Below are 16938 nucleotides of genomic sequence, written 5' to 3'. Positions count from 1 at the left end.
AGGATCATCAAGGCAACCGGGGGAAACTAAGGCATAGCTGGATAGTGCTGTAGTCCAGAAACTGCTGATGCGATGAAGACTCTGGCACAGCTGGGAAAGCTGTGGGCCAGAACTCCACTGAGAGCAGGGCAGACTGCGTGGTAAGAGCTGAGTAAACACCTTCAGGGGTGACAACTCTTCGGTGGCTTGGGTGACCCAGATGATGTGAAGCAACCACTGGCAGAAGTATGGATGTTAAAGGAAGTGGAAAGGTGCCCCTTAATCTGGGTTTAGGATGGTCACTTCGGACATAATTAAACATATTGAGGAGTTGGAGAACAGTGGGTTCTAACTTGCTGCTCTGGGTCAGCCAGTGGTTAACCTTTCTGCAGCTTTGTGAGAGTGGAGGTGTGACACTAAATACCCCTGTACCCCACCCTACTCTCTATTGTAATAATCTTTTTGTACAAAATATGCCTTGTGAGCTATAGTCTGAAAATCAATAATTCACTGAGCATTAATATTCTTGTGTGAGGTGTGTACGCGGTGGGTATTAAGCATTATAGAGATATGCTACAATTATGACCGAAGTGTGTTTAAACCAAGTGTGTCGGTGGTGTTGGTAAACAGGTCTGCACTAGACACCTCTGAGTACTTTGAAAGACAATGAGAATGTAAATGCGTATCACATAAACAGACCCATCTCGCTAATAAGAGAGTGGAGAAAAACTTCTTGCTAACAAGTGGAGGAGAAGGCAGCAACATCTACCAGGAGAGAGAAGCTTGGTCTGGGTTTTACTTTTCAAACAATCTATTGCAAAGCTTTACCAGGGTATCAAGACAATTGGGCTGAACCTCAAGTGATAAGCAATTGAATCAAGTGATTGTTTACAATATTACTATATTAGAAAAGTGTATCGAGTGAGGGCTTTTCTGAAAGCAAATGACACCCTGGTGATTAATATCATTGTGAAATATATGAGGAAATGCGTATACTTAATGATATTATGTTTTAAAGTCTGTGGCCAAAGAGGAAGAAACAGGTTCCCTCCTAGACAGGAGGGAAGGTAGCTATTTTCCTGTCTCCTATGTAAATTAAGCATGGTAGAATCAAAACAATAGACGTCTCATTTACATACAGGGGAATTGGAAATCCACAGGAAGAAAAGAACAACATGAGGTCATCCTACCTCTTGAAACAAAGTCACTGACCTTTGGAAGATATAAGCAAAGTTTTAGTTGGGGATTGGTCCTGCTTTGAGCAGGGGTTGGACTAGATGACCTCCTGAGGTCCTTTCCAACCCTGAGATTCTATGAAAGACAGGAGCCATCCTGGGCATCCATCCCTAGACAGAAACAAGGGAACAGAGCTCTTGCAAGCTGAGAAAGATGAGTCCTTCAGCCAAGGGGAGGTTGGCACCATTTTTTATGGCAATTGGCTATTCTGGAATGGGTCTGTCTCAGTTTTTCCTACTGAAGCTGTTTGACTTTGTACAAAATACTTGACTATTCATTGGGCCAGAGAGAGAGACAGTCTCTGCAAACTGAATATAGGAGAGAAACCATCTTGAACAAAGCCTGTACCTTATGAGATTAAGCTTTAGACTTTTAGTCGTGTGTTTTCACTTTAATTTGCGTGTATCCATTTCTAACTTTATCTCTTATACTTGAACTCACTTCAAATCCCATCTTCTTTTGTAAATAAATTTGTTTTACTATTAATCTAAACCAGTGATTTTCAACCTTTTTTCATGTGTGGACCCCTACAAATTTTCAAATGGAGGTGTTGAGCCCTTTGGAGATCTTAGTTTGCAGACCACCAGGGGTCTGTGGACCACAGGTTGAAAACCACTGATCTAAACCACCGGTGCTGTGTTTGAATTGAAGTGAAGGTTAACACCAGTTAATATGGCAAGATGGTGGATTTTGTCTCTAGAGGAACAAACAAACCTTATTGTATCTCTGAACTGTCCAAGGGAGAGCTGGACATTGCAAAGCACATGGTTTTGGGAAAACTTGGGACTGGGAATGTGTTCAGGTCACCCTGCAGGTAGTAACCAAGGCTGGTGGAAGCCAGACTGGGGCTGTAGCCAGGGTGCAGGGGTCAGAGCTGCTGAACCAGGTCTGTCTAAGCCCGCAGACACTCAGGGTGTGACCTGCATGCTTGCAGGCTGGTTGTGAGTCTTCCAGCGTGGGCACTACAGCAGCAAAGCATTGTGAGGCACTCAGGGCTACAGGGTAGGTGGTGACACAACCCCTCACTGGTCTGGATTGCCCCAGCCCCTCTAACTCTGTGACACACTGCGACCTAAATTCTGTCCCCTTGTGGATCCATCCTGTGCACTGAATGAGGAATAGTATGTGAATGTGTAATTAAAGATGATAATACTTATGCCCAAAGGGGCAGAATGATGGTGGCACAGGCAACCTTAAATCTGCCATTTTCTAACTTTCAGCTGCCTGGCTTTGCAACCCGTTTTCCAATTCTTTTTTTTTTAAAGAAGGAAAAAGGTAAAAACAAATTATATTGCATGCGACTGTAACAAGAACTTCATGAGCAGAGTTTGAATCTTCAGCACAGACTTCTGTGCCTTGATCGACATGACTACAATAGCTGGCAGCAGGAGAATGCTGCTACCCGGGAGGGTGTGATGTCTCCTGGGGCAGGGAAGATGTCGCGAAGAGCCCGGCCTGGCTCTTTTTCCCTTCTCTGCTCCTTGCTCCAGCATCTCACATGGTTCCTAGTGCAGTGGGTGGTGATGGGAGGTGACGCTGCTGCTCTGGCATTAGCCTGGGCCCGGCTGCAGAATTTTGGGTGGTGGTATTATTTTGGCAGGCTGCCCACAATTTTCTGAGGAACGCAAGCAATAGAAGGGAAATGGTGATTTTTTTTTTTAACTGTTTATAATTTAACTAAACCTGAACATGGAAAAAGCGAAAGATATGTCTCTAGCTCTAGGTCATTCCCTGCCAAATATCTCCACAAGTTAGATGTTAAGGGTCCCTTGGTTTTCATCGGGAGTGGATTAAAAGCCTTAGAATATCCACTCAAAAATTTTCATTTGAAACTAATATAACAGGTCAAATTAAACAACCCAACACAAAACAGTGACATACCCTATTAATTCTGCTATTGAAGCCTGATCTGCCAGCACCTGAAGGTGGAAAATTTATCCAGTGGAGGTTAGAGTGGTTCCTCTTGCCCCCTCCGTTACTACCGGCCTGAAGCTGGATGACAGCCCCAAAAGTGGGTGAGGCTAGTATATCAGGAGGATTCAAGCACCTTCTGTAGAACCCCATCTGAAACGTAAGGCTGTTCTCCCCCAACAAAACCCCTTGGTACAGTGGTGGTAACTTCCCACTGGGCTGCAGCTGCCCCTGCCTGACTGGTTCCAGGTGGTAAATCACCAGTTCTGTGTGATATAGGTGACTGTGACTGGATCTCTCTCATTGTTATATTTTAGGTGTCCTGAACCCATTAGGGAGTGTTCAGGCCCCATTGGTCACAGGCATGATGTGTAGGGACAAGGCAATTCTCTTCATACTCTTTGCAAAGTAGCATTGCTTAGTTCAGTAACAATGGCATAAATGTGAGTTTGGTGTCTCCATGTTTCTGGGCCTGTTTTTGGGCTGTGCGTGACACCGCTATCCTACGCACTAGATTTTGACCCCGAGTAGCTAGTTTTGCGTCTTGTCTGAATAATAGTTTTCCCCGTCTGTGTAAAACCAACAAAAACTAAAAAGATGGTCTTATGATCATTGCATTCTGTGCCTGTTAGGTTGGATTGTTGTTGCTGTTTATTGCAGATATGTACAAGAACTTTTCTTCTTTTCCTTAGGAAGTTTTAGAGAGACTTCCCTGGAGCTTTATTGGAACCAAACTGGTGTCACATACAACTCTGGAGAGTACAAAGGACATATAATTCCTTGTTTATAGGAGCTATGCATGATAATAGATTCCTGATTGCCTATCCACCTTCCCTGCAGTTAGGGGGGATTTGTTTTTCTGATCTTTTCTTTTGCTGGGAATAAAGAGACTCAATGTTGCGACAAAGGATGATCACAGTCTCACAAACAAGCAGTTGTGTGCTGCCCCGACCCTAATGGGGGTGACATGTTAATGGCTTAGAACTGGAGTAATAGTAATTTCTTCACTGTCTCATGTTGGGACAATCAACCCGATTGTGAGGCTCTATTATTATGACTGTCTTCAGGGGCTGGGAAAGACACTGCTGAGACTGCCCATCATGTTGACCAAGATTGTCTCACTGTTTCCTTATATTCCACCATCCGTCTGCATCCATCTGGTGTGTCTTGTCTTGTATTTAGATTGTCAGGTCCTCGTGGCAGGGACTGTCCTTTTTGTTCTGTGTGGTACAGCATCTGGCACAGCGGGGTCCTGGGCCAAGACTGGGGTTCCTAGGTGCTACGGTGATGCAAATAATAGTGGTGATGATGACGGGTAATTTTGCTTATATAGTTGATGTTGCCTCTGTTACACTCTGCTGTAAGAAGATTTTGGCTACTTACTATAGCTGTTTTTATAGCAATCCTCTGGAGCATTCTCGCCTCCAAAACCTAGTGCTGTGTATGTAAACTAGAACCAAAATCGCTGAATTGATTTGAATTGACAGCCTTTGTTATTTCAGTGCAAATCTCTGTGTGGATCCTCTTAATCTAGAATAAGAGTACCCACACAAAGATTTGCACCAAAATAATAAAAGGTGGGAACTAAAACCGATTTAGTTTTCCAGTTTCAATTTGTGGATAGACTCGAGGGGCTGTCTGATCTCATTCACACAATGTAAATTCAGAGTAACTCTACTGATTACTAATCTATGTAAACGAGATCACAAACTGGCCCCCAAAATCCAGAACGGGTGGCTAAATCAGTTGCTACCCATACTTCAGCTTTGGGTGTGCCGGAGTTAGCTCAAACTTTAAATCAAGGGATGGGGTGAACCAGTCACAATTGCTGAGCAAAAAACCAAGAGTGGTGATCTCTGGTAGCAACTATCTACAGAAAACATTTTTTCCCTTCAGCTGTATTCATCGCTTGTAAAAACGTTCAGTTTAGTCAAAATACAGACCTTGTTACTTTCCGAATATGGACCATTAATGATACGGTCATCTTAAAAAAATTAAATTGAATAATAATAAAAAGACACACCTCCCCCTTCTCCACCTGCGCTTGTATTCCATTGCCATCCAGGTTTATCTATGCCTTCTGACAACATAGGGGCTTCCATCTTCTCTGAGGGCAGCATAGCTTCACTCTAGCGGCCGTGGGCAGTCTAATCTTTCTCTTGCACACGTAGGGAAGTGGCAGCCTGTGACTAGTCCCCTTTCGTACAGTGGGAGATGGTAGCTGCTTTGGAAGGAGCGCTCCTGATGAGTGCTTGTGAAGATTTCAGTTGCCAGCCTGTGCTGAGACACAGACTTTCCGTTAGGAAGAATAAAGGCAAAAAGGACCCTTAATCCTAAATGTTTCTTTTCAAAAATTACCAGTTGTCCCAGATCTCCTTGTGGTTTGCCTCTGCCAGTTCTTCTATAGATACAGTGTTGTTCAATATTTGTAACACAGTAGTGCCTAGTGGAAGGCACAGTCCCTGCCCAGAGGCACTTACAAGCTGTATAGACAAAACAAGGGATGGGAGAGGACATGGAGGTACGGGGAGGGGAAGTGACTTGCCCAGGCTCAGCGAGCAACTCAGTGGCAGAGCAAATAGAACAGTGCCCTATCCTGTGGGCCATGTTGTCTCTCCCAAGCAGCTTCTGCCCCCTGCACTCCAAATAAACAGCTCTCAACAAAGTCTCTAACCATGTCTTCCTGGTGAAAGCTCACCTTCTTTTTCAACGTCTTAGCTACCTTCGACTATGCAGCCTTAGAAATGCTGATGATACGTTCTGTAACTTTTTAAAACTTCTTATGTTTGTCGTATGTGTATATCAAGTATTGTAGGTGGCTCAGATAGCAGCACCTATAGTTATGGACTTTTTAAGAAAATGTTTTCATAAGGACCGGTCTTGCAAGAGGAGATTGGAAGAGCTTGGCTTGTTTAGCCTGGCTAAAAGAAGGCTGAGAGGGGGCCTGTAAATACGTTGGGGTGGGGGAAGGTTAATGGGGGAGGATGAAGAGCTATTTAAGCTGAAGGACAGTGTTGGCACAAGAACAAATGGATATCAACTGGCCATGAACAAACTCTGGCTGGCAGTTAGAAGACGGTTTCTAACTGTCAGAGGGGTGAGGTTGTGGAACAGTCTCCCAACAGGAGTTGTGGGGGGCAAACAACTGAATTAGTTTTAATAGAAGGCTGGACAAATGTATGGGGGTGATTATATGACGGGTTGCCTGGGTGGAGTGAAGGGCTCAGCAGCCCTGGGGCTCGTTTCCAGTTTGTCTTGTTTCTAAAAGCTGATGCCTCAGGGTTTCAGCTGGCCACCTGCAGGAGTCAGGGAGCGATTCCCCTCCCCTCAGTGTATTCTGGGTTGCTTTTTATTTATTTCCTCCTGAAGCAATAGGGACGTTCACAGCTGGAGATGGGACATTAGACAAGGAGGGCCAGGGCTCTGAGGGGGGTACCGAGCATTCTCTTGCTCAGGTGCTTGGCTGGCTGGTTCTTGCTCACATGCTCAGGGTCTAACTGATCACCCTGTGTGCAGTTGAGATGGAATATTCCCCAAGGTTAGATTGGCAGTGACCTTGGGGGTTTTTGCGTTCCTCTGCAGTGTGTAGGTGCGGGTCACTTGCCAGGATTATCTGGGTATATCTCACTTAATCTTTTCCCCCCCACTGCAGATCAATCTCTGGTACACCTCAGCCCGTGGCACATAATAGTCTAGTCTTCTGTGGGCTGTAATACTTTGGTCTAATTTTGATAGCTGGGTGGTGTTGGTCGTCTGTGATATACAGGAGGTCCGACTAGAGGATCTGGTGGTCCCTTCTGGCCTTAAACTCAATGACTCTAAATCTAACCTCTCTTCAGATCCCTGTAGCATATAAATTACTGAATTCTCAGACTTGAAAACTTTCTCCTCTCCAGATTCTAGCAAAATGCGTGGCATAGCCTACTTCTGAAGTTTATTAATAATATTATTTACAACAATTTCCTTCCACAACGCAATGACAGTTGAACGTATTGTGTTGTGTCCACTCAGCACACCATCACAATAACTCAACCACACCAATATGCTAATAGTATCTCTAACACACTTTCCATTCCAGCAGTACTATTGCATATATCCAAGAACTGACAATTGCTGCAACATTCAACCTAAACTCCAACCTCTTAATTTGTTTAGTTGAATAATGCATTGTGAATATACATATGACGCATGTACGGATTTCAATATTTGCAGACAGTTTTGTTTACCGCTCAATAAATAATTTTTTTATACATAATGTGATCAAAATCAGATTTATATTTGGTTGGACAACTTTATAATGAAGATATTTATCTTTTAAATTTGAATAATAGTACTCATCTTTTAAAAAGATTGTTTCCCTTCCACCTGCCCCCTCACCCTTAAATTTTCAGCATAATGGATTTGAGATCAGGGTGGAACAGTTTAAATGAAGGTGATTAAATCACTGATTTAAATCATGTTGAGGCGTTGTAAAATCAGTTTTGAAAAATTGTGCTATTGTAGCTTCAGATTAAAATGTAATGATGAATTATTGTTTTTGAAATACCCATATTTGGTAGGGCATCTTATATGAATTTCACAAAAGTGCTGTAGGCAAAATACAAGATATGGCAAATTGAGGCCCTGATCCTGCAAACACTTAAGCAGGTATGTAACTTTACATACATGAATAGTCCATTAATTTAAATGGGATGACTTGTGTGCTTAACATCAGGGACTATTGTTGTATTTTTATTAACATAAGAACATGAAAACATAAAAATGGCCCTACTGCGTCAGACCAAAGGTTCATCTAGTCCAGTATCCTGTCTTTCGACAGTTGCCAGTGCCAAGTGCCCCAGAGGGAATGAACAGAAGCAGGTAATCATCAAGTGATCCATCCCCTGTCGCTCATTCCTAGCTCTGGCAAACAGAGGCTAGGGGCACCATTCCTGTCCATCCTGGCTAATACCCATTGATAAACCTATCCTCCATGAATTTATATAGTTCTTCTTTGAACCTTGTTATGGTCTTGGCCTTCACAATGTCCTCTGGCAAGGAGTTCCACAGATTGACTGTGCATTGTGTGAAAATATACTTCCTTTATTTGTCTTAAACCTGCTGCCTATTAATTTTGTTTGGTGACCCCTAGTTCTTGTGTTATGAGAAGTAGTAAACAACACTTCCTTATCTACTTTCTCTACACCAGTCATGATTTTATAGACCTCAATCATATCTACCCTTAGCCGTCTCTTTTCCAAGCTGAAAAGTCCCAGTCTTATTAATTTCTCCTCATATGGAAGCCATTCCATATCCCTACTCATTTTGTTGCCCTTTTCTGAACCTTTTCCAATTCCAATATATCTTTTTTGAGATGGGGCGACCACATCTGCATACAGTATTCAAGATGTGGGCATACAATGGATTTATATAGAGACAACATGGTATTTTATGTCCTATTATCTATCCCTTTCTTAATTATTCCCAGTATTCTGTTTGCTTTTTTGACTGCTGCTGCACACTGAGTGGATGTTTTCAGAGAACTATCCACAACGACTCCAAGATCTTTCTTGAGTGGTAACAGCTAATTTAGACCCATCATTTTATATGAATAGTTGGGATTATGCTTTCCAATGTGCATTACTTTATCAACATTCAATTTCCTCTGCCATTTTGTTGCCCAGTCACCCAGTTCTGAGAGATCCTTTTGTAGCCCTTCGCAGTCTGCCTGGGGCTTTACTATCTTTAATAATTTTGTATCATCTGCAAATTTTGCCACCTCACTGTTTACCCCTTTTTCCAGATCATTTGTGAATATGTTAAATAGGCCTGGTCCCAGAACAGAACCTTGGAGGACACCACTATTTACCTCTCTCCATTCTGAAAACTGACTATTTATTCCTACCCTTTGTTTCCTATCTTTTAGCCATTTAGCAATCCATGAGAGAATCTTCCCTCTTATCCGATGACTGCTTACTTTGCGTAAGAGTCTTTGGTGAGGGACCTTGTCAAAGGCTTTCTGAAAATCTAAGTACATTATATCCACTGGATCCCCTTGGTCCACATGCTTGGTCTTGGTCTAACATCTTTCATTTTAGTGACATAAAATCCTTGTCACTTCAAACACAATTGCTTCAGTGTTAACAACATGTAATTAACTTCTTTGTTTAAACCTTGAAGACTTTAACAAAGTTAATAGGAACTTTTTTATACACAAAGGCCAACATGTTTAAAAATTGGAGCTTAAAGTTAAGCACCGACGGGTGGGATTTTCAAAAGCACCGGTGTCCTCTAGCCCAGTCAACGCTTTTTTGATGTGTAGAAGTTCAGTACGTTGGAAAGTGGTGTTGGTTGAAAATGTAGCACAGGCTATTGACTCGTCAGTTTTGTGTGTAAGTTTGTGGCAGTCTCACAATAAGGATGTTAATGAGGAGCTGGGTTTCTCATTTTCAATGTAGATGAACATTTTAAGTGTGAGAGCGGCTAATAAAACCACAACTGTGAAACCGATTCTACCAATCACTAGGAAACTAATTAAAGAAACAGGTGCAGAAGATCCACTTTAGTGATGTAAGACTAGAAAGTGGGAAGAAAGAACTAGCAACACGAAAATAAAATAAATCTAGTTTAAACGCGATTTAATTTTTTTAAAATCTTGTTTTTAATCCACTCTGAGATTAACATTTTTAGAAGAGGTTTTGCAGGGATTATAGTACTGTAATACAAAATTACTCAAAATAGTTACGTCCAAAGCAGACTGTGAAGGGCTACAAGGGGATCTCACAAAACTGGGTGGCTGGGCAAGAAAATGGCAGATGAAATTCAATGTTGATAAATACAAAGTTCTGTCCTTGACTCCATGGGTCCTGCGTTTCTTGACGGATTTTGCTAGCCTCAGAGGCTCACTGTGACCCTCCACGTAGCCCTTCTCTCTCTAGAGGCAAGGGTCACAGTCTATTGAGCCATTTTCATCATAAGCCAGCAAGGGAGGTGAGGAGAAACAACCCTCCCTCACGCAGTCTCTGTTGTCTCCCAGTATCAGTGATTAATCGGGGGGGGGGGGGGGGCGGGAGCCCAGGCCCACCCTCTACTCCAGGCTCCAGCCCAGGGACCCTAAACTTAGCAGCTATGGACGCTGACTTTTTGGAAATAGGGCGTGTACAATTCCCTGGGCTACTTCCCCACAGCAGCCCCCACTCGATATCTTCTTCACAATTACCTCAGGGCCTCCTTCCTTGCACCTGATATGGATTCCTACTACTTCATTCCTCCCACAGCACAGCTCCCTCCTATAGCTCCTGACACCTGCTCCTCACTGACTAACGGAGGCTTTTAACTAGTTCCAGCCAGTCCTTGATTGGTTTCAGGTGTCCCAATCAATCTAGCTCTCTCTCCTGCCTTCTAGAAGGATCTTAATTGGCCCAGGTATCTTGATTAACCTGGAGCAACTGCCATTTGGTTATCATGGTACCAGGGATTTGTTTAGCCTGGGGCTAACATACCTGTTCCTCACTACTTTACTATAGCCATCTGGCCTTGCCCCATCACAAAAGTAATGCACATTGGAAAACATAATCCCAACTATACAAAGAAAATGATGGGGTCTAAATTAGATGTTAAAACTCGAGAGAGATCTTGGAGTCATTGTAGATAGTTCTCTGAAAACATCCACTCAATGTGCAGCAGTAGTCAAAAACGCTAACAGTGTTAGGAACCATTAGGAAAGGAATAGATACTACAGAAAATATAATGCCTTTATATAAATCCATGGTACGCCCACACCTTGAATACTGCCTGCAGTTCTGGTCGCTCTACCTCAAAAAAGTTATTAGAATTGGAAAAGGTACAATGAAGGGCAACAAAAATGATTAGGGGTATGGAACAGTTTCCATATGAGGAGAGATTAACAAGACTGGATTTTTTCATTTTGGAAAAGAGACGACTAAGCGGGGATCTGATATAGGTCTATAAAATCTTGCCTGGTGGGTAGAAAGAGAAAAAAGGAAATGTTATTTATTCCTTCATAGAATGCAAGAACAAGGGGTCACCTAATGAAATGTAATAGGCAGAAGGTTTTAAACACGCAAAAGGAAGTACTTCTTCACACAACACACAGTTACCGTGTGGAACTCATTGCTGGGGATGTTGTGAAGGCCAAGACTATAACAGGGTTCAAAAAAGAAGTAGATAAATTCATGGAGGATAACTCCAGCAATGGCTGTTAGCCATGATGGTCAGGAATGCACCCCCTTGCTCTGAGTGTCCATAGCCTCTGTTTGCCAGAAGCTGGGAATGGATAATAGGGGATAGATGACTCCATGATTGCTGTGTTCTGTTCATTTCCTCTGAAGTATCTGGCATTGGCCACTGTTGAAAGACTGGATCCTGGTCTAGATAGACCACTGATGTGACCCAGTAGGGCCAGTCCCATGTTCTGTAATAAAATGCCAGAGTTCATGCAGTTTTAGCTGTTGATAAAACAAACCACTTACTTTTGTGACCTTCTTCTTCTTTAAATTACAGGTTTACTTCTATGAATACAATATACACTCAAAACCAGTGGATAAGCCTAGGCAATGCCTTCCATATGCAGTAGTAACAGTAAGATTTGTTGGCCAGAAGGTGGAAACTGACCCTCTTATAACATCTGTGAGGTTTCTGTCTAAAGGATTTCCTAAGTATTCTGGTAAGATTCATTTAGCTACATGTAGTAACTGTAGGATGTTAAAAGTGCATTGGGGAGCTAATTCTCTAAACAGCTTTATGTTATCATTGTTCTCCTTCCACAATGGATATCTCACCCCCTAATGTCAAAATTATGCTTTGCAGCACTCCACGCTACCACTTCAAAATGGAACAATATGTTTCTCCCAGTTCCAGCTACCGATGGCAGCAACTATGCAGAAGAGAAGGGAGTGCTTCCCTTCAGGTCCCTGAAGGGCTGCTGCATGTGTTATCCAGGGCAGTTGCCTAATTCTGAGAGCAGTGCTAGTCCACTGTTCCTGCACAAGACAGGCTAGGATTTTGCCTTGAGATTTAAGTGTTGGTTGGAGGAGGAAATCTATTCCAAGTGCTTTAGCTACAAATAAGTAAACTTAATTTGTATTGCTTTTGTCATAGCAAATATTGATTTATTGTCTTTATAAGAGATGCTGCTGCTTATTCTTTAACAGCTTGGACTGAAGTTAGAGAGAGACTTCTAAGAGTTCAAAATTCAAGTTGCTGTTCAAGTAAATGGAAGCATCATAAACTATTTAATGTTAAAGATCCAAAATATGTAAAAGATCTTAAAGTTAAGTGAAATGGTATTTGCTGTAAAGAATGGAGGAAGCCGAGGTGAAAACTGTTTCTGAAATTTGGAGGTTAATGTAAAAAGATTTGTTTTCAAAAGTATGTTTCCACTGGGGGATTCTCTTGTGCCTGTCTTGAATTTTGGCTGATTTCCTTTATGATTCTCTGCTGAGATGCTTTTGTGTTACTGCTCGTGCCTTAGTCATGCTTATCTTTCACTTGGATCTTAGACCCTGGACTCTGGAATTACTCTGGAAAATAATCAAAAGGGAAAAGAAAAGAAGCCAGTTGATATCTTTCCTTCCACGGGTTGATGCTACCAAGGGCTAGATTAGGTGCATAACTGCCACTCACAAAGCTCCCACTCAGCTACCTGAACCCTGGTAGACACCTAAACTCTCTTGGCATCTTAATTTTCATAGTGAAAGTTCCCCAAACGCCTGCGTTTTCAGCCTTTGAGTGAATGCTGAAGGGCCAGAGTGATGTGTGAACCAGGGGAAGACAAGTGTTCCTCCACCTAACTCACCTGTGGAACCCAATCCAGTAAGTGTGCTCTGACCTTGCCTACTGGAGTGGGAAGCCCCTACAGAGAAGCTTACACTAAACATCAGGCGATGGCTAGGGTATTCACCTGAGATGTAGAAGACCCCCCCGTTTAAGTCCCCACCTCCAAATGTGGGGAAGAAGGGATCCGTCACCTCTCATGTGAGTGCCCAATGCATCTTTCATTATTTATCCAGCGTGGTACAGCTTCAAAACTAGGCTAGTGGTTAGTGTGCTCATGTGGGAGTACCAGGATCCAGTCCACCTGCTCTGGTGACTCTTTATCTAGAGTGCAACAGGAGAGACTGAGGGAGTGCCACATCAAAATACCCCATAACCCAGTGGTTAGAGCACGCCCCTGTCTGTGGCAGATTCTTGTTCAAATCCCTTCTCAGGTGGAGGGGGGACTTGAACCGTGGTTCTCAGACATCTCAAGTGAGTACCCTAACCACTGGCCTAAAAATAACGAGGGAGCTCCTTTTCCAACAGTGTGGGCACCTAATACCAAGAGAGGGTTTGCAACTGAGTCCCAAGCAGAGGGAGGCACTACCCTGCCGCCCAGACTTAGGTACCTGTCTTTGTTAGTAGGGCAGGGGTTGGCATCTCCCACTGGCTGGCTTAGACCAGGAGCTGCCAAGTGTGCTGGCCTTTGTGTGTCCCATTCTGAATCCCCCATCTCTCCCCATTCATTGTATACGGAGCCTAGTCCTGCACTCAGGCTTTGTGAATCCCACTGATTTTCTAGGTGCCTGAAAGTTAGGCCTGGCAATACTCAGCATCATTGCACCTAAGTTTGTTTACGAATGTAACCCAAAGTGCGGAGGGGATCCATCTTTGGTTGAGTATTGAGTCACTGATATTTGATGTTGAATCCTTTATTGTTTTATAGAAGAGATTAACAAAACCTCTGACCAAAGCAGTAACTGCTTTTGGAGTTAGATGCATAACCGTACATGGTAATTGCAAGAATAAACATTGTAGAGAGCAAGACTGCTGTTGTCAAGAAATTACTTGCTTAAGTGTACAACATAAGAACCAAAGTGCACCATTAGACACTTACATACAACTCTGAAGCAAGATGAGACTCACCGGCACGGCGCCTCCTGCTGGTCATCTTGGGAATTAGCTCAACTCCCAGCTCCGGAGCATCTCCTTCTGGCCGGTGTCTCACCTGCCTTAGGCCCCGTGTTCCTCCCGGACTCTGGTGCCCCTTTCCTCAGGGTTCTGCCCCAGCACTACCCCCTTACTCTGGGTCTCCCATCCCAGGGGAACCCCCAACCCTCTATCCCCACCTTGCCTCAGTGGCTTCTGCCAGTCATCATCTAGCACCCATTCACTGGGGCAGACGGCATTCTGTAATGGCCACTCATCATTGGCAAGGGGGTAGGACCTACTGCCTTTGCCTATTCCCAGGTTGTATCTCTGCAGCCCCAGTACCTCTGTAGGCCTTCACCAAGGCCTGCAGCCTGGGGGTTTACCAGGCTGGAGCTCCCCAGCTCCCTTTGCCCTTCCCCAGCACTGCTCCACCTCAGGTACCTTGTGCTCCCAGATAGCTAGGCCCTTTTCACTCCAGAGACTCCTACAACTCCTGGCCCTCCAGCCTTCTTATCAGGGCCAGCTGGGCCCTGATTGAGCTGGCCACAGCTCTGGTCAGCTACTCACTCAGCTGCCCTCACTGCTTTTCCCAGCCGCAGCCCTCTCCCGGGCTGCTTTTAACCCCTGCCTGTTGGAGTGGGGCAGCCGCCCCACTACAAACTCCCATTGCAATTGATGGGAGTTGTGCATGCATATGTAAGGGCAGAATTTGCCTTCAAATATAATGGAGGTGCACTTTTTTGCCTATAATTTTAAGCTATAAACTTATGTGGCGATGAGGAGAAGGGGGACCTTACTGGGTTCACTGATCAGTGACTGGTGACAATTGAGGACTTTTCTCCAGCAGGACTGTAAACACAGTGATTTTTTTTTAAAGACATAAAGGATACAGAAAACATATTTACTGCATATAAAGGTGATCTTTAGATCTTTTAAGAATAGTGTTATGTGCTCCATGTTCAATAACCCAGTAAGAGGGACATTCAATATGTTAACAGAAATTTGCCTATTTTCTTTCTGCAGGATTATTAGATGCAGACTCACCACAGATTCCTAGCTCCTGCTAATCGTGATCTCTATCTGCAATGCACCTCTTTAGTGGTACCTTAATGCAGACAAAAATTACATATGTGAACAAGTAGTCCACAGGGCTGAATTCTGCTTCCCTTTCTTGGAAAAGCTGTTTGGGTGCACTTATATTACCTCAAGCTATTTTTAAATCATTCTTTTCATTTTTGTAATTTCATTTCTGTCCCTAGCAAACTGCTCTTGGTTTTGTATTGGGAAAAACCCTGTCAAAAAGATCAGTCTTACATCTTGATCTAAATGTGATGAGATCCGTTGTCAGTCTATGTCTGGTGGGAGTTCTACCACAATGTGTTGGCTGCTCAGTTGTCTCTGACCACCGCTTCCACATATCAACCTTATCGCTAATAACTCCATTGGTCCAGTTGAGTGCAACCAGGTCATTGTAATGGAGAGAGCGAAGTGATCCCAGGGAGAGGCAGATTCCCAAACCCTTAAAGCTCAGGGTTTTGATTTAGATCTAGCAATTGACAGGGAGCCATTGCGGCATGCAGGGAGTCGGGATGTGTTCCCATTGTCTCGTGGTGCTCTGGGGACTGGCTGCAGCAGGACCCTCTGTGCTAATGGTATATACCGACTATTGTGCTAATGGTATATACTGACATACTGACTCTTGAAGAGTACTAGAGGCCAGAGCAACCTGCAGGGATAAAGGTATCAAAATGTATGTGGTTAATAGCTTGGATTTGGTTCTTAAATAACATACATATACGTGTAAATCAGGAGTAGCCCCATTAAAGTCAATAGAATTACAATGTTATTTAATGGATGTAAGTGGGAATTGGGCCAATTGTATTCCTTTACATTTTTAATATTCTTATTTTATACCTTTATGGCAGTAGCTCTCAATCTTTCCAGACTATTGTGCCCCTTTCAGGAGTCGGATTTGTCTTGCGTACCCCAAGTTTCCACTCACTTAAATGTGGACCATTAATGTTGATTTTCAATAAGTTTTGGAACACTGGTGAAATTCCAGAAGACCAGAAGAAAGCTAATGTTATGCCAATATTTAAAATGGAAGGGTAAATGGAATGACATAGGCAATCATAGACTTGTCAGTCTGACATGAATTCTGGGCAAGATAATGGAGTGGCTGATATAGGACTTGATTAATAGAGAATTAAAGGAGGATAATAGAGATTTCACAATCAACATGTGTTTATGGAAAATAGATTGTGTCAAACTAATGTGATATCTTTTTGGGGGGGAGGATGAGATTATAAATTTGTTGATAAAGGTAATAGTGTTGATGTAATTATACTTGACTTCTGTAAGGCATTTGACTTGGTACCACATGACATTTTGATTTAAAAAGTAGAAAGATATAAAATGAATATGGCACACATCAAATGGATTAAAACCTGGCTAACTGGTAGGTCACAAAATGTAATTGTGAATGGGGAATCATCATGAAATGTGCAAGTTTCTTGTGGGGTCCCACACTGATTGGTTCTTGATCTTATACAGTTTAACGTTTTTATCAGTGACCTGGGAGAAAACATAAAATCATCACTGATAAGTTTGCAGATGACCCAAAATTGTGGGAGTGGTTAATAATGAAGAGGAAAGGTCACTGACACAGAGCGATCTGGATCACTTGGTAAACAGGGTGTAAAGCAAATGATATATACATTTTAATATGGGTAAATGTCAGTGTATACATCTAGGAACAAATAATGTAGGCCATTCTTGCATGCTGAGTGCGGGGACTCTATCCTGGGAAGCAGTGTACAAATATAAAATGGGGAATAACTAGTAAGGCAGTAGTATTGCTGAAAAGGATCTGGGGGTTATCATGGATCACAAATTGAATATGAG

At 43.0% G+C, this 16938-nt stretch overlaps 1 protein-coding gene across 3 annotated transcripts in view; it reads left to right on the top strand.

The window, feature by feature from the left end:
* The window catches only part of TEX15 (testis expressed 15, meiosis and synapsis associated), a 93306-nt gene that overhangs the window by 41784 nt on the left and 34584 nt on the right, over positions 1–16938 (top strand). For all 3 annotated transcript variants that reach the window (XR_010601202.1, XM_024110115.3, XM_042856306.2), the window contains exon 6: positions 11629–11791. Coding sequence is in view for 2 of the 3 variants with exons in the window: in XM_024110115.3 (XP_023965883.2) it covers positions 11629–11791 (163 nt within the window). In the remaining variant the exon portion in view is untranslated. The remainder of the gene's footprint in view (positions 1–11628; positions 11792–16938) is intronic.

This window comes from Chrysemys picta, chromosome 5, assembly GCF_011386835.1.
Source record: "Chrysemys picta bellii isolate R12L10 chromosome 5, ASM1138683v2, whole genome shotgun sequence".
In the NCBI taxonomy this organism is placed as follows: domain Eukaryota; kingdom Metazoa; phylum Chordata; order Testudines; family Emydidae; genus Chrysemys; species Chrysemys picta.
The sequence above is the reverse complement of the archived record's forward strand: the minus strand, read 5'-3'. Positions and strand labels throughout refer to the sequence as shown.